The sequence below is a fragment of the Pygoscelis adeliae genome, unplaced genomic scaffold (genome assembly GCF_000699105.1).
Source record: "Pygoscelis adeliae isolate BGI_AS28 unplaced genomic scaffold, ASM69910v1 Scaffold144, whole genome shotgun sequence".
In the NCBI taxonomy this organism is placed as follows: domain Eukaryota; kingdom Metazoa; phylum Chordata; class Aves; order Sphenisciformes; family Spheniscidae; genus Pygoscelis; species Pygoscelis adeliae.
Window position 1 is genome coordinate 1,094,250 of NW_008824551.1, and position 23,500 is coordinate 1,117,749.

At 37.4% G+C, this 23,500-nt stretch overlaps 1 protein-coding gene across 1 annotated transcript in view; it reads right to left on the reverse strand.

The window, feature by feature from the left end:
* ADCY2 (adenylate cyclase 2 (brain)) overlaps positions 1 to 23,500 on the reverse strand; it is a 215,938-nt gene that overhangs the window by 35,353 nt on the left and 157,085 nt on the right. Inside the window, exons 14-16 of the mRNA XM_009321919.1 lie at positions 22,264 to 22,361; positions 15,757 to 15,841; positions 7,357 to 7,494 (exon numbers count right to left, since the gene is read on the reverse strand). Coding sequence (XP_009320194.1) covers positions 7,357 to 7,494; positions 15,757 to 15,841; positions 22,264 to 22,361 — 321 coding nt within the window. The remainder of the gene's footprint in view (positions 1 to 7,356; positions 7,495 to 15,756; positions 15,842 to 22,263; positions 22,362 to 23,500) is intronic.

Sequence of the window (23,500 nt, forward strand, 5' to 3'; positions counted from 1 at the left end):
TATGTTTTGTGGCACTGCTGAGAAGAGTTTGAAACTAATCTCTGTAACACCCCTTCAACAGAAGCAGGACCACCTGCGGACTTGCAAAGGCGATCGATATGCCACCTGCTACCAAGACTGCTTTACAAGAAGTTGGCATTCACCTTTGTTTGTACAATTGCACTTTCAGGTTGTCCTCCTTCACTAACATGCTTCTCTGACTGTTTATGTGCAACTACACATCATTAACCCACAATCCATGAACTATATATTCAGGATCAGGATCAGTAATACGACAGATAACCCGCGAAACCAGACCCTACAAAATGTTAATAAAGGCCTAGGGATTTTGAAACACCCTTCTATAACTGATCCCAAAGAGCTCTAAACATGCACACACACAGAGAGTTATATGAACATCTGCCCCTTCCCACAGGACGTGTGGGTTACACGCACACACTCCCTCTTCTGGGAGTATGGGTTACCCTACTTGCACACCCCTCCTGTAAGGAGATGTGGGTGCTCTAGCTTTATGCGCACCTGTGCAACTCCTTACAAATTGTTAATGCACATGCTAGTGAGAAAGCACCCTGCAAGTTCCTGCGCACAGACGAACCTGAGGTGTGGGTCCCTGCTTGTCACAGCCCACACTGTTGCCTGCCCAGTGGCAGAGCAGGCAGCTCACAGTATCCAACAGGGAGGCTGCTCTCGCTGGCCGAGGCAGAGGTGGGATGCCAGAGGGGTGACTTATGGCAGTGTCAAAACAGGTTTTGACAGTCAGCTGTTTCCACTCATAGGTCTCTGCCTCCTGTTAAAAATTTCCATGCTTCTTTTATACTTCTCACACTGTTTCCTTCTTTATTTCAGAATTCCTTCAGAAGTCCCTTGGTTACTGTTTAACTCAGCTGATGCTGGTCTTCCTCTTTAACAGGAACAATTTTGGGCAAAGGCCCTCCAGACAGCTTTAAGTATTTAATCCCCCTCCCTGCCCCCAACTATTTAAATTGACATTCTCATCTTAATAGGTGTTGTTAACCAGGTCATTTGCCAAGGATGGGCAAAGAGAGTCCCCACAGCCCACTAATAGTGCATTTACTTTTTTTGCAAACATGAAATAACTGTATTTAGTTTCAGAATCCCATCCCACACATGTCCACAGAGCAAAAGATTATATACCATGAAGAACTCAAAGTATATTATATAAACATATGTGTATATATATTTATATATATTAATTTCTATTAAAGCATTTTAATTTTGGTTTTGAGCTTTGTACAGGGCATTTCTGACCTATAAATGTTACCTGTATACACAGAATGCTATATGAAATGTGGTATATCTATGAATACATAAATAAATATAGAAAGGAAAAAAAAAGGATACGGAAATGTCATCTCCCATGAGCCAAACAACACTTATTTCTGAATGATATGTTTGTACTTGTCTTTCTTGTCTCTCATCAGTTATCTACATTTGCTATCACGCTTTGGAGATAGATATTGTTCTTCAACATAGTATTTTTTTGTAAGAGACAGCTCAGTCCTACTAAGCAGTCACACCTACTCAAATGACTCAAATGAAAGCAATATTTTTTTATGAATACCAATGTTTGCAAGGGAACATCTGAGCACACTACCATTAAATTCTCATTTTAACTTCATATATTCTAACAGCTTTTTCTTTTCTTGTGTTCGTATAATCTGCAATCTTCAGTTGTGAGTTTTTTGCCTCACATGATGAAAATACCTGCTGTGCTGCTATTTCTTTCAATAGGAGCCATGTGGTGACAGACCCTCCCCCCACAACATGGGATAAGCAAGTTAGTGCATCTCTCTTGTTATCTGACCAAGAATCTGCAGAAGACTATATAATACACTAGTTTAGATCTTACTAAAAACAAAGCCAACTTTCTCACCAAGGTACTTTCAACCCTTCTCTACAATCCACAAGGCACCAGAACCAAGGTGTCACAATGAACACGGTCCGACAGCCTGAAAATGTGACTAAGTCAGATGGGTTGTATCTCACCTTACTAAGCAAGCGGGCTTGCTGATTTCTGTGTTAATGTGCATAAAATGGCATCCTACTGAGAAGAAGAAAAGGCGGCAGAATTTAATATTAAGCGCACTAATCAAATGCCCACTGAATTAAACAATTATGGAATAAACAATAAAACGTGTAAAGTTTCAATAGTTACTGTGTGAATGGGTTGACCCTGTGACAGGTGGGCAGGAGGGAGAGAGCTGGGAAATACCCCTCCATTGAACTACTGAATCACAGAGTAAAAGGCAATATTGATTGATTCAAGTGCCACAGATAGTTCAGCTGTGGTCATCAACCTGTGGTAGCACGATGTCATGCAGTAGCCATCTGTAAAGACAAATACTAATATCATTTTCTGTGCAAAAAGAAGGCATAGGCTACCCTCAGAACACTAACAAGTGCCCTTTTGCACACCAGCAAGAAACCCCATGGCTCAGAGGTAAGCTCTTTAGGAATTAGGTGCTCCAGGATCAGCAGTCCCACAGCAGAGCTGTGCTTAATCAATGGAAACACATAAGCAGCAAAAACAAAGGTCTGGCATGCTACCAAAAAATGCAGCTCAACTGAATTTACAGCTTACGTTTAATTTGGTCCCATCATTGTTTTCTCTTCCTTATGATACAAAATTACACTGGAAATGGACATGTGAAGACTATAAAGAACAGTATAAAAAACATCATTGTCACCATCCGTCTCTCTCCCCATTTCCTCCTTGCCTCACACGAACACGCAACTATACTTTAAATTAATTTTCTGCCATTCCAGAAGATCTATGCAATCTCTTCAAGACACAATGGTCTACAGTTTTTATAGTGCTGTTGTAAACAAAGTTGTTCATGTTTGTGCCCTGCTCTTTTGTTCAGAAAAAGATAGAGTAAGAAGAGAATACTTTTAAGTATGGCAGAAGCATGCAAGTCTGGTATCATAGGTTGAACTAGAGGATTTACATTTTTCTTAACACAAAAAACCCGAAGCAATGATGCTTTTGTTCAGCATCGCTCTTTTGTTTGAACCTCTGAGGCAAACATGCAGGAGTCCTCTTCTTTGTTTTTGATTTTTCTACCAACTCTCCAAATACCCATGTGGCTTAGGAGAACTTTCTTCGCGAAATGCCTATCACTGCTTCCTTTGAAAAATGCCAGTTGGTCTGGCAGCTGAGTCAGGAATTTATCCCCACATGAATGCCCCAAGAAGAATATGGAGAATCGCAAATACTGGCATCATATCAATCATAAATACTGGCACGGGATATCAGCCATGACTAGAGGGAGAAAAATATGGGACCAATACTTGAATCATTTAAGGCAGCTCGTGCTCACAGATGTACATTAAAAAATGGAGCAAAAACACTCAAACCTTTGTCAGTCTTCACATTTCTATAGACATGTTCTGTCAAAGGAAATAGTCCAGTTGTTCAAAATTCACTGGACAAAAGACAGGAAAGCAAGTAACATCCAGAGGATGGCCACAAAAATGATCAGAGAGATGGAACACCTCTCCTATGAAGAAAGGCTGAGAGAGTTGGGGTTGTTCAGCCTGGAGAAGAGAAGGCTCCAGGAAGACCTTATTGTGGCCTTTCGTAGAATCATAGAATAGAATCATAGAATCATTAAGGTTGGAAAAGACCTCTAAGATCATCGAGTCCAACCGTCAACCCAACACCACCATGCCCACTGAACCATGTCCCTAAGCGCCTCATCTACCCGTCTTTTAAAAACCTCCAGGGATGATGACTCCACCACTTCCCTGGGCAGCCTGTTCCAATGTTTAACCACTCTTTCAGTAAAGAAATTTTTCCTCATGTCCAACCTAAACCTCCCCTGGCGCAACTTGAGGCCATTTCCTCTCGTCCTATCGCTAGTTACTTGGGAGAAGAGACCGACACCCACCTTGCTACAACCCCCTTTCAGGTAGTTGTAGAGAGCGATGAGGTCTCCCCTCAGCCTCCTTTTCTCCAGGCTAAAGAACCCCAGTTCCCTCAGCTGCTCCTCATAAGACTTGTTCTCCAGACCCTTCACCAGCCTCGTTGCCCTCCTCTGGACACGCTCCAGCACCTCGACGTCCTTCTTGTAGTGAGGGGCCCAAAACTGAACACAAATACTTTCAGTACTTAAAGGGGGCTTATAAGAAAGATGGGGACAAACTTTTTAGCAGGGCCTGTTGCGATAGGACAAGGAGTAACGGTTTTAAACTAAAGGGGGTAGATTCAGACTAGATAGAAGGAAGAAATTTTTTATGCTGAGGGTGGTGAAACACTGGCACAGGTTGCCCAGAGAGGTGGTGGATGCCCCATCCCTGGAAACACTCGTGATCAAGTTGGACGGGGCTCTGAGCAACCTGATCTAGTTGAAGATGTCCCTGCCCATGGCTGGGGGGTTGGACTAGATGACCTTTAATGGTTCCTTCCAACCCAAACTATTCTATGATTCTGTGACTCTATGACCCTGAATCTGAAAGCTGGCAGTTAGGGCACCTTCCTGGGACAGTATAGCCCTGAGATCCTGTTGCTGTGTCAAGAACTGTTCATGCATTCGATGCAGAAGTCACTGAAACAAAGAGCTGTTCCAGGGCTCTTACATCGTGCCATGTTCCTCAAGATCACATGAATCCCAGAGGATGGTGAGGCACAATCATTTGTTGTATTGTATACAGTCATTCATTCAGCTTCCAAGAACCAACCCTTTGCAGTCATGCAGTCCTACTGTCTCTCTGAGATGTCTGGATTGTTCCCTGCAATATACTTTCTCATGTTTGGTTTAATGCAGGTCAGCTTCGCAAAAACAGTTTTCCTCAGCCATTGATTGTTGCCCTGCTCTATATATGGCACCAGATCTAACGCTCAATGGAAGCAGCATTAGTCACCCTCTCCCTTCAGCTAAGAAGTATTTGATACTTATGTCACATTAGCTGTTTTTTAACTTCCCTCCACTGATCATGACTATATACCGCTCAAACATGAAGACTAGATTCAGATGTCTGCTGAAACAGCTAATTTGAAATAAAATTGCACCCCCACTCTTTTCTAATGTCCCTTGACCATAAAGACTGAGTTTTATTTGACATTTTGGTCTTAATTATGATTTATTAGGTGTGGGATGGCTAGACGCTTTTTATCTCCATTAAATCTTAATGGCTACATTTTGCCTTTTTCTACTGAAAGAGTTCATAGAAATAAATGCAGTTAACGGACTCTGCTATTAAGTACATGTTGCTTGGAGATATAATAATGATACTTCAGAGTCTCTCCCACAATTTGCTATTAATATTAAGGAAATGCAAATTTCACAATCACATTTAAAGTCATTTTTGCTAGTCAAACTATTAAGGTTTAGCTTCAAGGTGGGAATTATACTTAAAATTATCATCTCATGAATATCATGGAACATGATTATTTGTAATACTGCAGTCATTACTGATAAGGCACAAAAACTTTAAAATACAACCTATTAAGTTTTACTGTAGCATTCAGTCCACATAAAAGTGGACTTGAACCAATAAAACTAAGAACTTTTTCTAAAAATGATGTACCAAACAACTGCTTTTTTGCTAAAATGTCTTTTACTAGTTGAAGGCCAAATTTGAAGTGGGCTGTACACAGTAGTACAACTTCAGTCTAAGGAAAAAACAGTTGCTGACCATATCTTCTTTTACACTTTATAGCTTAATAACTAACCACATGGTTGCATGACCTCTAACTCAAAGTATACTTTAAAACCAAGTAGGTTATTTCATTTCCCCTTATACACTTATACAGTTCAAAATAAAAGAAAGTCTAATCTGAGCTACATTTTACAAGCTACTCCATCTCCAGGATTTGTCCTGTAGTATGCCAAATAACTTTAGCTTGGCTAAAGGTTATCATTCATAAAGGCATATAGTCTTCAGCTGAGGATAAGAAGTGATGGAGAATCAACAACTTTTCCGAATAATTTGTTCCCATTGCTAACTGCCTTCACTGCTAAAAAGTGAGCTGATTTTCTCATTTTCCAGCCTTAAACACCAAATTCAATTAGCTGAATTTTAAATTCGTGAACATGGAATTGTTTTTGAGTCTATCTCCTCTCCTTAAAAAAAGCAGGAGAAAGAAAGGAAAATATCTACTTTCCCGAAAAGAAAACCAACAAAAACAAGACTAGGATCATTTAATAGAAAAAATGGAGAGAAGGTTCTACGAGAAATTTCAAGTTTTCACATTTAAAAGCCCACATTACATCATTACATCATTCTGACAAGTTTAGTACCTACTGTAACAAATGATTGACTAAGGGTCCCCTGAAATGTTGTGGGAAAACAAAATAAAACAGTGTGGGTATTATCAACCTTTAAGTCCTTTCTGAACCTCAAGTAACAAAAGCACCAGCAACTCAAGGAAGCGCTAGAGTTGCAATTTCAAAAGCACTGAGGTGCAAATCTCTCACTTGAAAGGTGACTAATATCTATGCATTAATGTTGCAATGAAAACATTACCTAAATAAATATTACAGTTGCCATTTTGCAGATACAGAACTGAGCTGGAACACTTTCACATGTTTACAAATAGAACCAGGCTCAGCCAATAGGGCAAAACAAAGGAAGTTTTTTGATCCCATATATTGCTTATCCCATTAGCCAACACATCCTTCAGAATAAATGAGGACATTAAGATTCAGGCTTTATGCAGACTAATGACAGATCTACTCTGTATTTGCTATAGTTACAAAAGCCTAATAGAATTACATGGATTTTCCCTATTAGGAGAGAAAAGAAAAGCACAGATGGAAATGCCTAAAGTAGAGGTAAACCCTAACAAACTTGTAGTTCAGTACTTTTGAAGTTTCGATGTAACTTTGAATTTTTTTCCTTTAAAAAAAAAAAAAAAGACAAGCATGTGAAATTCATTAATGTATGCATTATGATCATTTTGTGATCAGCAGAGGAGCATCACAAATCTGAATAAAGCTTAGTTTGTTTCACACAGTCTTCCACACAACCTGTGAAGAGATACTTCACTCTTTGAGCCATACTCTGTCTTTCTAAGCAATGCATAGATAAGCAAGGGATTTGAACAATTCAAACCTGTGATTTAACTACCTTCTATTCCTCATACATTATATTTTTCTTTAATAAACTTAGCCAAGATCCGAGCTCTTGCCGAGTATCCTGTTTGCAGAGGTCCCCATTATACAGTATGTTTTCTGTTGCTCTGCTTTACATTTCTGTCTCTGGCAATCACTATCATGTATGTTCCTGGCATAGCCACGGGCCATAAATTTGACATCTAATCAAATACTGAACAAAAAAAAAAGCTCTTAAAAGAACAAAAAAACCAAGAAAAATTACCCTTTTTCCCCTTACCATGTTGAATACAGCCATAGTTAATATTATAGCAGTGGTTGTCAATGTAAGAGTGATCCGTGGCCAAGGACGGTTTGCAATTATTCCAGATGATTTCAGGATCCACAACAGTGAAGCTGATGCTTTCTTGCTACATTGCTAAGTGCAAAGAGTTTAAAAAAGAGAAAACAAAAATAACTTCAGTATATTTAATTACTATAAACACGGGTAGAATTAAGAAGGCTCAAGATTGAGGGCAGCATTAATCTTGAGACTTTGTACAGAAGTATTCAACTATTATAATCTCATAAGAATTACAGATCATGATTATACATGAAACTAAATGCAAATTTAGTTAAAATATCTGCCATAATATCAATTCTGTTAAATAATTATAATTTGCGAGTACCTTATTAAACATTCAATATATATTACTAATAATAGCAAATACCGAGTTGACAGCAGTGTCATTACCTCTAATATCAGTAAAAAACAAGCAAACAAACTGACCTCCCTCACCTCAATTGAAAGAGCAATATTTAGTAGCTTCTGGAAACTTCAAAATGTAATTAATGACTCTGCAAAGTCTTTGACAGAGAGACAGAGGTGTCCTCACGCAGGATAAAGGCTGTATACATAGATATATCCCTGGCAGTCTACAAAATAGTGGGGTTTCTGGGTTTTTCTTTCATTGGTTTGGAGATTTGTTTGATAGTTCATTTTAAGTGAAAGGTAACTCAGCAAAGCAAATCAACCTTCTCCAAAACTATTTAGAAAACAAATAAGCATTTCATACAACAATCAGACTGACAATTTGACACAAAGAGTATTTAGTGAATAGAAATTTTTTCTTATATAGTGGCAAAAATTAACAGTAAAAAACTCTGACTCATTTAACCTGCTTCCAAGAACACATTGCAATAGCCTCCATTCATACATGCATAGTGCCTAGAGGCACAAGATGCTCACACAGAATAAACAATTTGTGGCACATCCAGTAAATATTAATTTTCCCAAAACTTTAGCAATAAGGAGATAAGGTTGCCTAGAAGCATCTTGTGCCCTTTCCAAATGTCAATTTCAGCTATACTGAAACCTCCGTAAAAAAGGCAATGAAAAGGAACACGACAGTCCCACAAAAGTACTCGCTTTTTATCAACTCATTTTCTCTATTTACTTAATATTATCAGAGATGAATTTACATATTGTTTTCACCCCAGCCACAGCAATCAGCAGAGATACAAGCACAGGAATTCTCTGAAATGAGAACTCAAGCACTAAAAACTACCAAATATAGGACTTAATTCACAGCACTTATCTATTAGTTCAGGTTCAAGAACTACGGCACATCACGCTAAACTGCACTATTACCCAACACATGTGATGTAGTTTACATGAAGGTCTTCGTCATATTGCACATAACTATTTCCCTCCCAATTACACACTATTTGGACAAGTCCATTGTATATCTAGACTTTTTTTACATATTGTTTCCTTTTATGACAGGGAGTTTTGCATAGTGGATTGGGCAGATTCTGACTGAATGAAGTCAGTTTCAGGAAGGACAAAACAATAATCAGAATCTCAAGGATGGACATGAAAATAACCCCATATAAACTCAAGAGATGTGCATTTTTGAGCAAGAAACTCCTGCTCAAATGCCTTTTTGAACTTCCAAACCTTGTCTCCACCCCTAAGTACACAGCAAATTTCAAGATAATTTGAATCCACATGTAGACTTTAGAAAAGTTTTGTCATCCTTGCCACTTTAATAAAGTAAAAAGCACAAAGCCAAGGTTGCTGCTGTTGCTACAGAAGGGGAGTGTTCAACTGGATGCAGGGAATGGATCTGTGTGAAAATGATCAATTATCTGTCTAGTCTGCCTAAAACCTAATGAGTCAGGGAGCATGCATTTATGGCAAATTAAAACAATCATTAAATCATGCCTTAAATTATTCTTTGCCTTTGTGATAGCACACCTGGAGCTTTACTACAACAGTAAAATTCATAATAAAATGTATCTGGTTTAGGCCAGATAATTTATTTTCATCATTAGCTTCTTTTCTTGGAATTTCTTATCCTAAAGACTACATTGTTCTGTGATTTTCTTGGAATTTTAGAAGTAGCTGGAATAGTTTAAATTGGATTAGAGACAAAACTAGGCAGGAACACTGAAAAAGTACAAGGAATATAAAGCGGACAAGAAATTATATAGATAAGGCAGTACATCGTGTTCTCCTTTCTGAATTACGTTACAGGGAGCTATACGGTTCAAGGAAAGCCTTTAGGATAACGTCCATGCTGAGAACTGCATTTATCGCTGAGGACTGCTTTATTGCTTTCCAAGTACCTGTATACTTTTGAACAGACTTATGTAACTTCTGTACCAAAATTCCTTGCAATAATTCTAAATTTCCTTTGTTTACAAGATTTTTGATCAATATCACCTGACTTTGCTAATGCATTTTAGCAAGGAGGAACTAATTGGACTGATTTTCTACATTTCTTTAAAAAGCTATTTTTCTGATTCCATTTAAAAAAAAAAAGTTCTCTGCGCAAGTTTATCACTAAGAAAAGTTCTGGAGAATAAAATAAAATTCAGGAAACAATGTATCATTCAGCCAGTGTGATTAATCAAGAAAGAGATTCCATTCTTCCAGCTGCTATTGCTAAAATTACAGATATTGCTGGTTCTGACCTGAAGAAAAATGTGAGTGTTGTTAGGCTGCAACTTCAAAAATGAAGTTGTATAGTTATTTCCACTTGTAAAACAGAAGCACACCAGAACTCAGTGATGCATTTCTTGACAGGCTGTTTAATGCACAGCTCTGAGTTCTGGAGGGGAAAGACCACTGTTTATTTGGTACATCTGTCATGCCCACCTGGTTTGTTAAATAGATGACAGGTCTCTCTAATAGCAGAGAGCACAGCCTACATAGGTTAAGCCAATGAGGCTCCTGAAAGGAAAATTTGTGACAAAACCCTGACCCACGCTAAAAATCTTTAAACCATTGAGTAGAAATTCCTTGGAAAACATGAAAGAATACACTGTTGATCGGTAATTCTCTATGTGAATTAACAGATTTGCTGAACTTCATTTCACTTTTGAGCAGTCTAAATCCAGTCCATATATAGTACAACTGTAGCAGTTCAGTACTGCTGAAAATCTAGGGAACTCCTGGAAGCAGAGCTGGAATGGTGGGGTGATGGTTAAATTCAGACTCTTAATAGCACTGGCAGAACTATGCAGGTTTATTTTGCTGATTCATTAGCTTACGTCAAACACTTTTTCTTGCAAATGTTATGTTTCATTTGCAATTTTCTTAAGAAAATGGAGAATGAGATGAAAGGAAGAAAGTAATCATTTCTAGAAAGCATGCAAGAAGGGTAAGACATCAGATCTCAGTAGCATTAGCTTCTGTGCTTATTCTAAGCAGAGCTGGCAGAATATCGTTCAGTGTTTATCATTTACCAACTAGAAATAATAGGTATTTGTAGTATGAAAGGTGACTAATGTATTATCTTTTCATCTGAACATGTTAAATCTGATATGACAGCCCAGCATGATAGTGAGTAATAACTTACTTTGAATATTCAGGTTATTAAAATGTATCCTGTGTTGTCTTTCCACACACAAAAACCTGTTTCAGCATTTAACAAAATGAATGCTGTCTTTCTGAGTGAGATCAAGGAACTGGTGCAAGAATTAATTGTGACAGCTATGTTGTAGATGAAAGACACTGTTGCAAGAGCTGTCACACTTCTCCTTCACATGCTAGCAGAGGCTGGAACACCTGGACTGAAGACCTCTTATTTACAGAAAGCCAGTGAATCACATTTTCTATAGTTCTATTATTGTTCTTTTCATTTTGCATTCAAATACAACTTAATATTTTACTAATACTGATGTTACAGAAAATGAAATCAAGAGAAACAAAAAGCTCCAAAATTCAGATTTTTTCCACATGCTCTTTTTCACTCAGACTTGAAGAAGACACCAAAGTTCAAATCCAAAGAACTGGCTGACTGGCTGACAGCGATGACACTGACCTAAGCTTGGAGAAGGGTGATTTTTGTATAGAGATACAAGCTTATATTTTACATACTTTCTAATGGTCCTGTTGTTGATAAAAAGGACCAAAGTACTTCTAAAATGAGTACTGTAACACCAAGCTTTTGAACTCCATGGTGGCACCTGTAAATCTAAGCCAGGCATTTTGAATTGTAGATCTCACAGAGATCTACCACAGAGATCTACCCTTTACGTGCTTACTGTGGGTTTTTTCTATTGATTGCATTACATTTTCCAATGTATCATTTAGGTAACCAGATCTCTGCTTCCCTGCATTCACATCAGGAGGTAAAACACATCTAACAGTTACCGGGTCTGAGGCATTTCACACTCATTCTATGAACTCGTCTATACTTCAAGAAGATAAAGAGAAAAGACACAGAAAATATATGAGCTAAAGGACAATCTCTGTCCTCTTATCTGCATGTAATTTGGGAAGGAAACCTCTCAAGGAAAATTCAAAGAAAATATTCAAAATTAATAAAAAGGCATAGCCTACATTTAAGATATGAAAATATAAGTCAAAAAGGATCTTTAAGACCAAAATTACTCATGATCTTAACATTTAACTCTGAATACTGTGATTATCTAAAAAAGTAAAACAAAAAGGTAAAAAAAAAAGCATAGGCACAAAGAAGTAGTCAGAATATAAAAGATATAAATCCATGTCAAGTTTCAGGACATACACCAATTTTAGCTAGGATTGATGAAGGTTTAATGGCTATGGGCAAAGGGCTGTTTCTGTGAGAACTGCCAGCCCTCCCTGCCCTCAGCCTGTTTGCCCAAGACTGGCAGGGGATGACATGCTGCAAAGGCAGGATCTGGAGGTCTGTAACCTCGTTATTTGTGCTACTGCTTTGCCGCACTGTTTGATGGAAACATTCCTATTCTTATTTAATGGCTGATATTATCACGCCACAACAGATTGAGTTGGACCGCGCTGCAGTGCTGCTCAACAGTAAAATCAACTAATAATAAACTCAGAGTGAAAGAGTGAGCATAAATCTCTTCTGACAATATTGTAATTAAATTCCATAAGAGCTAGTAATTTTAGCATTACAGTCTGGATGGGTTTTTTTCATTTACCAATGGATTGAAAATCATACAGAGAAACTTGTTCAAAGTTGGTGTGTGTGACTTAGTCTGCGGTGGTGACAGCCATTTATAACCGGTGGAGACTGAGAGGGCAAAGTGTCAAAGTATTGAGACAAGCGCAGAATGCAGTGACAGCCAGGTGTCCTAACTTGAACTTAGATTTTGCTGTCTTTGCCGGCACTACAGGTCACACGCTATAAATCTCGTAACAGTCATGTAAATATTGGACTACTACTGCAAGTTTATGTACCAGGTGCAGGTGCCCAGGTTGGTGGTGGGGCCTGCAGGGGCGGCCCTGTGAGGAGCGGCCGGGGCTGCCCCGTGCCGGACACAGCCGGTTCCAGCCGGCTCCAATGGCCCCACCGCAGGGCCCGGCTGAGCCCCTCAGCCATGGGTGGGCACCTTGCGGAAAGCCTGGGTGAGGAAGGGCAGAAAATGTTGGGCAGAGAGAGGAGGAGGGAACAAAAAGAGTGAGAAACAGCAGAAGGAACACCAAGGTTGGAGGAGGAGAAGGAGGAGGAGGAGGTGCTCCATACTGGAGCAGATGTCCACGTTGCAGCCCATGGAGGACCCATGCTGGAGCAGGTGGATGTTCCTGAAGGAACTGCAGCCTACCCCACACTGGAGTAGGGCGAAAGTGTGAAGGGAAGGAGCAGCAGAGAGAAATGTTTACGTACTGACCACCCTCCATTCCCACTTGTGCTGCCTGGGGGGAGGTAGAGGAGTCTGGAATGAAGGAGTGAAGCTGAGTTTGGGAGGGGGGGAGGAGTGGTGTTGTTTTTGTTTCTTACTACCCAAATCTATTTTAATTGGCAATAAATTAAATTAATTTTCCCCAAGTTGAGTCTGCTTTGTCTATGACAGTAATTGGTAAGTGATCTCCCTGCCCTTATCTCAATCCAAGAGCTTTCTCATCCTATTTTCCTCCCCCCGCCTGCTGAGGAGGTAGAGTGAGTGAGCAGCTGGGTGGGTGTCTGGCCCATAGCCAAGGCTAACCCACCACAGTCCATCTGTCAGGGTCAGTCAGGCCCAAAAACTTCTCTATTTTTTTTTGCATTTTTAGAAGAGGATATTTGGTGATTTTAAACTCTGTAATTACGTGCAGGTGTGTGTACACACAAGCACATCCACATTTACCACGTGCGTTCTGCAAGGGAATCCAAAATGTACCCTTTTAGAAAAAGAGGTGGGAAAAACCCACACTGGCAAAAAAAAACCCCAAAACAAACCCAAATCCAATCGGGATTAGGATGATAAAGCTTGATTTCTGTTAACACTGACACTACAGTGTTAAAACTCAGATATTGATATTTGTTTGCTTGAGAATTTCAGGCTTTTTCTTCTAGAAAGAAAGCATTTACAGTTACGGGTCAGATACTGCAATGGATATGCTACTGAAACATAACATAGGGTGTCACTGTGGTTAAAGCTACAAAACAATTCTTGGACTTTGACATGAAGGAAGGAATCTTAGGGAGAGGACAGGGGAAAGATAAACCTACTGCCTCTTTTGTTAGCTGCCTCTCATCCATCACCTTACAGAACTACGTCCATGCTTGTGAAGGAAAGACAGCGCTGCATCAACTATGGTCATAACTTACTTGCTGAAAGGCTTCTTAGCAGCATAGCTTCTGCATTAGAGCAGCTGAACTCATAAAGACATAGACATAAATAGCTCCTCTTCAAGCTATTTATGTTAGAACATGACATCTCGCAAGTCAACAGAAATGCAATAACAGGTCTCCATTTCTGGGAAGTATTTACAGTACATACAAGACATAGGAAAAACAGCATTGAAAGTAGGTGTTAGATATTATTAAAGTGGCATGACTCCTCAACTCTGACTTGGGATATTTGCTTAGCCATCCCTTTAAATGCAGAAAAATACATTTGTATACCTCCTAAGCTACATTATAAACAAAAGCCCCAGGACAGTGTATGTCCCAACACTTCTTGTACCATTTCATTGGCACCTCTTTCCTACAGGAAAAAGGCTGGCTTTTCCTTGAAGGATTTTTTTTTTTTAATTTGCTTATTCAACAGCAGTACTCTGACTCCATCATTTTACTCTTATGTCAATAAAAAACAGCAATCAAGCATGACATTACATGAGAACTAATTTTTGCTGTTAAGTAATAGCAATACCTCTAGGACCTCACTCCAAGGATTTAAAATATTTAAAAATACTGTTGCATTGTATCTCAGATTAATTCCTGAGCAGCGGCAGCATCCCTACCTTATTGGAAAGACAACTGAAATGTAGATTAACTACATTTTCTTAAAAGCATGTCCTGGTTAATTACAAGCCTCACAAGGGAAGAGGCAGAAATTATAAAATCCCATTTCCTCTGTTTCTTGCTTCAACTGCCAGGCCACCTTTCCTTACTGTTTTACTACATAGTGATGTAATTGTCTTTCCCATGTGCATGTTTTGCTCTTTTATAAAAAAGTCTTTCTCTCAGCTTTCTCCACGGGAGCTTGTGGAAAAATGCAAAGGTAGAGAAGGAGAAGTGGGGATTAAGTGAAGTATACAGATAGTTTTATTCTAGATTACATGCCAAATTAAAATTGTGTTCAGTTTCTTACAAACCCCAAAATACCTTGTTCTAGATGGAGTTATATCTTGGATCTATTCGACAATGACTGAAAGGAGGACAATAATACTTGCAAATTATATTGTGAGATGCTGAAAGGTTTGCCCAAATCTTGAATTAAGTTCTCAAATTCAGCATATTATTTGGTACACTAATAGGCATTACAATAACACCTGGACCACTCAATGGCAAAATTAGAATTTTACTATAAAATTTTTATATATCAAATTAAATTGTTATCGTGAAATATTCTCTAAACTCAGAAAATGGTCTTATACAATACTTAAACAAATATACAGTCCCCCAAATTAAAGGACTCATAAGATGAGCCACTTCCTGTAAGCAGAATAGCAAAAAATTTGAAAAGGCAATCAATCAAATGATAATGCAAACCTCTCAGAGGATCCAGCTTCACATGGGGAAAAGTGAATATCAGCGTAGGTACAGACAGTCACTGCACTGGCATTTTCTGTTTTTCAGATAAATTAGGACATTTTATAGTAAGTTAACATGGACAAATCAATGTCCTCAGAAGCCTGAGCGTGCGAGCCTTTCTCATTTAACCGGTACTCTGCAAAGGTAGAGTGACTTGGCAAAATCAGAACATGTTATTTAAAAGAAACCATTAATTACTGGATTACATTTCCTTGAATACCTACCAAAAGCTGTCCAGCAAAGCAGATAAACAAAATGAAGGAAAGCAAGAGAAATGCAGCCCCAAATGAAATTCCAAGAATAGATGTTCTACGAGAAATAAGAAAACATGTATTAATTTCTCTGTTACACATTTATGGCATGACCTTTCTTGGTGCATAATACTGATGATACGAAAAATTACCATGTGCAAGTTGCAACTTCCAAACATCAACACCATGGAAAAACAATTCCAATCCTTACCAGAATGATAGGACTTTTTCCTGCCATTTTCTCAACTCAGGAATGCTTGAACTGGCTTTACCTCTCTCACTTTGCGAAACTATTACCATGAGAAGATAATAATTTCCACATAAATAATTTAAATGACAGAGTGCATTAACAGCAGCAATGTTTTGTTTTGTTTTGGCTTTACTCTAGAAAGCCTGTATTAAAGAAGATCCTTATTGCTTTATTTTTATGCTGTTGATTTTATAATTTAAGACTCCAATAGAGACACAAAATAAACTTGTTGGTAGTGTACATTCCCCCGCAAAGTTAGGAAAAGCAATAGCATGGGACAATGATGTCCAGTTTTCAGTGTCTCGCAGCAAGAACCCGTGATATCTGTGATGCTGCAGTCTCTCAATCAGCAAGGGCCCTAATATAGTTACTGCTATTTCATGAATAGATAGGGATTCAACACCTCCGAAAACTCTATTTTGCATCAAATTTGACTGGCTGGCCAGTAGATTCTGAAATATCAGAGGACAGGATAGGAAGGAAAACTAAACAACACGAAGAAAAGAAAAAACAACAACAGACTTTAAATGAAAAAAAAATTGAGTAACCTATACTCTTCCTGAAATCATCCTTACTCAGCGTTCTAGCTCATCCTTTTCTTGTGTGTTATAAATAGGAAAGTCTAGCCAAAATAGTATCACTGGATACTCAGTAAACAGAAACAGGGATGCAGAAACAATCTGTGCATGCATTCATCCCGGAAATGTGGAAATCTCTCTATGTGAATACCACAGTAGAGCGTAATTGCTCCATCAGGCACCATACGAGAGCTACTTAGCATGGCTGCCTGGGGGAAGATGCAGCGGGACCTAATTATGTTTAATGAATGCCAAGAGGAGATCAGAAGCTCTGGACCACCTGAGTTGTTTAAGCAAGGGAACTAGATGCCGTCATGAAGTCCCTCACCTGAGCGTCTGCTTTCAGTTTTAACCACAGTTTTGACATTTTTAGAGAATTAAAAAATATCTCTCAACTCCTTTGAGCACCAGTAAATATTTTATCAAACCTTATATGCTAGAAATATTGGCGTGATGTTTTAGAAATAAGTTTTATATCCCTTGCTTTTTCCACAAAACCATAATAAATGTTACATGTTAAGTTAGCTCCTCCATAAACATGAGTCAGAATTAAAATACATTATTAATAAAAGCATACATCTCTGTTCTTTAGAGATGCCATCTGAATTCAAATATATACATTTTAGAAACTATAATACTAAAAATTTAAGAGTAGAACTCTATGGATCAATTTCCTTAGATTACGTACAAATATTGGAAAACATTTTGATCTGTTTCAACAACAGTGTTACAGAAGCTATTTTCAGGAAAGAACAAAAAAGCATTAACTTCACAAACCAATTTGATGCCATATTGTTGCCATTAAAAGCATTTTGGAGAATAATTTATGAGCTTCCCTGCCAATCATTCAGAGAACTGCTTATATGCTAAGTATTCAGCAGATTTTGGGTTGATGTGAACAGCTGATGAAAAACAAACAACTGGCAATTCACAACATATATTAATCTTGAAATAATGGGGTTTTTAGTAGTTATTTGAAAATCGTTATTGCTTATGAATACACATTCTCCAAGAATTTCTCGAGACTGAGACAGTAAGCTGTACATCGGCGTACGTAAAACCACAGTCTCTACTCTTAGGAATTTAAAAGCTAGTAAGCAACAGATGAGATTAAAGAAAAGGAATACAATTAACAGGCTTATTTTTTACATACGCATAAACATTTCCAATCATGTATGTCCTCCTTCAGTAAGATTCAAGTAACCGTCCCTGCGTTTCAAACTATTGCTATTCTTTCTCTGATACAAAGGATACAAAAAAGGAGCCTGCACACCTTAAGAAATGATTCAACACAAGAATAGCCTTATGAGACAAGTTTGGAGTGCATCCTTGTAGAAGAAGAAATGAAGACGTTTGTGAGAGAAACTGGGGAGCAAGGGAAATAAAATTAACGTGGCAGAAGGAGAGCTTATGCAAAGAGTACTTAATCACATGGGCAACAGGCAAGAACAAAAGGTCTTTGTAGCTGTTTTACGTGATCAATGATGTTACTGGGGTGGCACAAGAAAAAGAATTACCTAGCAAGGTGAACAAGACTCTGACTATCAGGACAAAGAGAAAAGAACTGAGAATAAGGAAAAGGAAAAGCGGTATTTTAGAATCCAGAGTTGAGTGGTGAATACAGAGAAAAAAAGTTGTAAGACTTGCTCCCCACACCCCCTTATTTTCTGGGAACAGCAGGACTTGTGTTTCAGTTAGGCTAAGCCAAAATAGTTTCATGCTGCTCCTAGAAGAAAGAAGTGGGCTGAAAACGCTATAATGGGAAGCAAAATACTAAAAATTAAGTGCCACCATAAACAAACCTCATTTGAGGCAACGACCATAGGAATGCATTTATTTTTTGTCACTGGAACATTACAAAAACAGTACAGGTCTTTACAGTAAACTAATCTCACCTTTATCATGTAGAGTCATCGAACGCATTGCACAAGTCACCAAATGCATTGCATTGACAGATTTGGGCAAAGCATTTTGTGAAAAGTGCACCTCGGATCCCATAAGCCAGCTAACTTTCTACCTGCCTCTTCCTATGCTTCAAGGAATGCCCTCATTTCTGAAAGGTCTGCTCTCTGCTACGGTGCCCCACCAGGAACCCTGACAGGACAACAACCCTTGACAATAATCTACAGAGGGACAGAGTTTAAAATTGAGGAAACAATACGAGAACTTCCCAGGCTTCAGATAGTACCAAGTCTAAATAATTTATGATCTTGGCTGTCCTTCTCATATTTTTATGGTTTCATCAGTAAATATCTGTTTTGAATAATACATTTTTATCAGGTGGTATGAGATTGGGAAAAAAAATTGTATTTATACATACTTAGGTCTTGTTGGCAACGTTTTAACTGAAAAATAAAAATTTACTATGAAGATAAAGATACTGAAAAATGGAGAAGAGAGCATATTCTTTCTACACTTTTGTAACTTTTGGGAAAATATGTGACTTATGGCACATGTCCCTTAATGGGACATAGAGAATTTCCTTAGCTTGCCAGGTAATTAACATTCATGTTTTGAACTATTTGACTGCAAATTCTCTTGAGGTGATAAAATCATAATGAAGAAATTACAAATGACAATTATACAAGGCAATACTGAATTCAGACTTTTCTGGTATCTAATAGTAGCTATTTCTTTCTTAATTTGACTGATGCTTTCACTAAGCCATTGACGGACTCAATGGCTATGTAGACTAACTGTATGGCAGTTCCAGTGTTAAGAAAAATCATTTGAGTATTATAACTCCACTTGAGGTTTTTTTTTTTAAATTGGATACAGCAGAAAAATAGCTAGTAATGGTGGTTTTCTTTTGTTTACACTGTCTTATATTTTACAAGCATGCTTTCAGACAAAGTTTTTGAGTGCTACCTTTTCTATGAAGAAATTCAGCTGTGCCTGACGGGAAATATTATGTTAAGGCCTCCTAACCACCTTCCATGGGTAGAACGAGGTGATTGTTAGTTTGGCATGACTCAGGACAAAAGGACACAATTTCTTGAACATAGCAGCCTCAGAGAGCGAAGGCTTGGGAAGAATCTTAAACGTAGCCCCAAACAAATCCCTCACTCGAATAGCACAAGAAGTAACTCCTCTTCAATAGGAATATACTTTCATCAATTCACCAGTCTGCATTTCAAAAAACAACACTACCAATTCCATGTTAGTTGACTGTTTCCCTAAATAAAGAACGTAGGGTTGTTGTGAATTACTAGAGATACTTCTGTCACTTGGTAAACCAAGAATGCTAGAGAGTCACTGAAGGCCTGTTCCAAGGAAATGTAATGATCAAGATTTGCTGCCATTTTAATGTCACAATAAAGACCTACTCCTCATGATACATTTCACCCCAAGATATTGTTTACTTCATTAAATTAATATTTACCACTTTGTGTAAACTTCATTACGAAAACACCACATCAGTTTATTGACCCCGGGAAAACTAAAACATTAATAAATTATTTCAGCCTTGAAATAAATGTCTCGTGATCTTGGAGACATTACTTATTACTTGCAACTTGCTGGATGTTACACACCATCAGATATCTCCAAATCTACTTTAAAGCAGCAGGTGGTGTGCCTGCGCAGAAATCAATGATATTACACTGCTGCAAAACCAGATTAATGGAATAGTGAATCAATAAAACCCAATGACAGACGCAGTTTATCTCCCTGTCTTCATTAAATCACCATTTAAAAATCCTGTAGAATTTTTGGAAGAAAAAAAGGCTAGATAGAATTTTAGACTAAACTATGATTTATTCATTTTTTATTTATTTATTTTTTGCTGGAAGGAAATAACATTTGCAGCACTGGAGTATGTTCAATTTAAGCTACATTTGTGATGATTACATACACTAGTGATTTTTCAGCTTTTTTTTTTTTTAATTTGCAATGCTCCCAGTTTTCCAGCAAAGATGCAGATGCCTGTATAATACCTTGCCTTTCTGTCTTCCATTTTTGCATCTCTTAAATTAATCCACAGACCCCGTGAAGCTGAATACTGTTCATGTTGGTAATACCTGATTTTACATTCTTGCTTTTACAATTTAATATGCAGCCCTATAAAAGGACCAAAAGATAATTTACATTTTGGTAACGAAAATGATAAATCATATGTATCTTTTGCTCTGATGTTAGAAAGAGATCATGTAATATAAGCATATGTATTTAAAAATTGGAGGACACTTTCCTTAGTTGAACACAGCTCCCTAGAGTTCACTAATTTCAAGTATCTGATATATTTCAATGAGCTATACAAGTGGTTTAAGAGATATAATAAGGATATAGCAAAATGAGCATCTTACTACGTGTGATAGGTGATAAATCTAGATTCATTTTCATGACAAATCAAAACATAAAAACAGATTCATAAATCATACTGCTGGAAGGGACTAGTTAGATCCAAGTTTGGGTTTTGGTATATCACAAACCATGAATTTCCCTGAATTAATTCTTGTACTAATCAAAATACAGTATGAGCTTGTAAAATACACTCATTATGCAAAATGACAAATAAAATTAGTCACGAGTCTTAATTTCATATTTTGCAACAGTAATGCCTAAAGTCAGACTGAACCATGTGCGGGATACTGCTGAACTCTTGGAGGAGTGTCCCTTTGCGGCTTGTGTCTCCACGTTAGAAACTAGCTGGGAAACCCTTTGCGAAGAAAATGCTGTAATATCTGAATAGAAGTCCATAAAACTTTATACATGTTATAAAACAAGTCTGTAGTATGGAAAGTCAATTTACAATGACCTAACAGTTCCCTCTGGCTTTGAATTAAAATGTGGGTAAGTACTACAGCACAAGACCAATCAATCAACTGAGGTTATAAATACTACTCCTGAAAGCACTGCACAGGAGAAAAGACTATGAGTGAAGAAATACTGTATCACAGGGAATATACAGTGTTGGCTTTGGAAACAATTGCTATAAAACAAGTATCAACTTTCCACTATGTAAACAATCAACAGCAAAATTCCATTTTAAGAGGACTAATAAAATATTCTTTATTGGAACTGTCTTCCAGTTTTCTCAGCCTTTCTAGTATATGCACAGGTAGAAAGATAGCTGATTTATATGCACAAATATAAATTAGCTCATAATATATAAATTCTGATAAAAATAATTATTCCAGCAATTGATTATAATGTTTTAAAATTAGTTTTAAAAGGAGACATTTTATGAATAGTAATGCTGTTTGCATGCTGAATAGAGCAGTATTATCACAGTAATATGTTAAATAAATTTATTTAATCACAGGCCAAATTCTGCACTCCATTTTGTCCCACTTCAACGTCCAATTGTCACACTTACTTTACATGTAATTTTAGTTGCACGGACTTACAGCTTGTATTACTTTTTTTTAAACATATGAATTTCATTCCTGTCGTCATCACACATTTTTAAATGCGAAGAGAAAAACTACAATGAATGAAGAATTAATACTAATGCTTGGCACCATGCTATTGACAGTGTTTAAGCATAATTTTGAAAATGGGCTGAAATCCTCAATATTCGCTGTGCAATCTCATTTCCATGAATTGACCTCTGTAATCTGACAATTCCAAAATTTTTTACTTATACAATTTTATTTTTTACATTAATGAGCAAATACACATAGGAATGAGTACACATTAAATACCACTTACTTTGGCAATACCAGAATCTGCACAACAAAAATGCAGAAGAATATGAGACAGGCACAAGTTACATAATACTTAAATGCAGGCAGAGTAGTTGCTCGATACTGGAAGAAAAAAAAAGCAAATGTTAAAAACACAATTTCCAAAGCAGATAAAATATCACCCAACTGAAATTTCAGCTTAAATATGCAGATATGTATAGGCAGTCTTTAGCAACAGTGAATTTCCTGTTGTTCAGTGACTTCCACATCCACTCACACAGGGCTAAGGATTATCAGGCGTAGTATCCTTTTACTTCTTGAAGAACAGCTGAAGTAGTCTTGTCAAATGGTTTTGTCTTGTTCCTCTGCAGAACAGGACTATCCCAAATTGATCATAAAAAGTTTAATTAAAAAAAAAGGTGAAAGTGTTTTTTAAAATATTTTTAGGAATCACCAACCGTTCTTAGCCGATTCCAAGTTTCTTAGTCATTAATTCCCCAAACTGATTTTCAGTTATTAATAAATATTGAATAGGCTGAAACAGTTATAAAAACGTAACAGTCATTTGGACAGGAAACTTCTGAGCACACAAAGCAGCAAAGTGTAAACTGTGTTACAGATGTGTATAAACGTTCTATTTCCAACAGCATAGCTAGCAATCATACTGATATTTACTGGGGCTATATTATTACTTCAATGAAAATATTTTACGTCTGTGTTAAAAGGCCTCATATGTCCACTGATACTACTAAGCACTTGATATTCTTAGGAGAGAGTCAATTTGATCTGTTTTATCATGAAAAAAAATCTATTTATGAATCTCTAATTAGTCTGTCTAGAGACATAATAATCAAGCAATGAAATATTTATCAGAGTTGTTCTGCTATTTGAGACAGATTTGTCTAGATTGAAACTAATTAAGTACTCAAAGGGAAATGACCTAAGTATTGGGCTTATTAAAGTTACTTACCCTATCGAAGGTTTTTTTCAAAGGGTAAGAGTTTAAGATTTGATTATTAAAAGAAAATGTACCAAAGATTATTTTCAGAAAGTGCTCAAAATGCACACTTCATAAAATGGAAAGTGCATCAGCTGTGCTTTCTAACTGCAAGCACACAGCTGTGTCTTTGTGCTTAGTGCCATCAATGAAAATATTTTACGTCTGTGTTAAAAGGCCTCATATGTCCACTGATACTACCAAACAACTTGATATTCTTAGAGAGAGTCAATTTGATCTGTTTTATCATGAAAAAAAATCTATT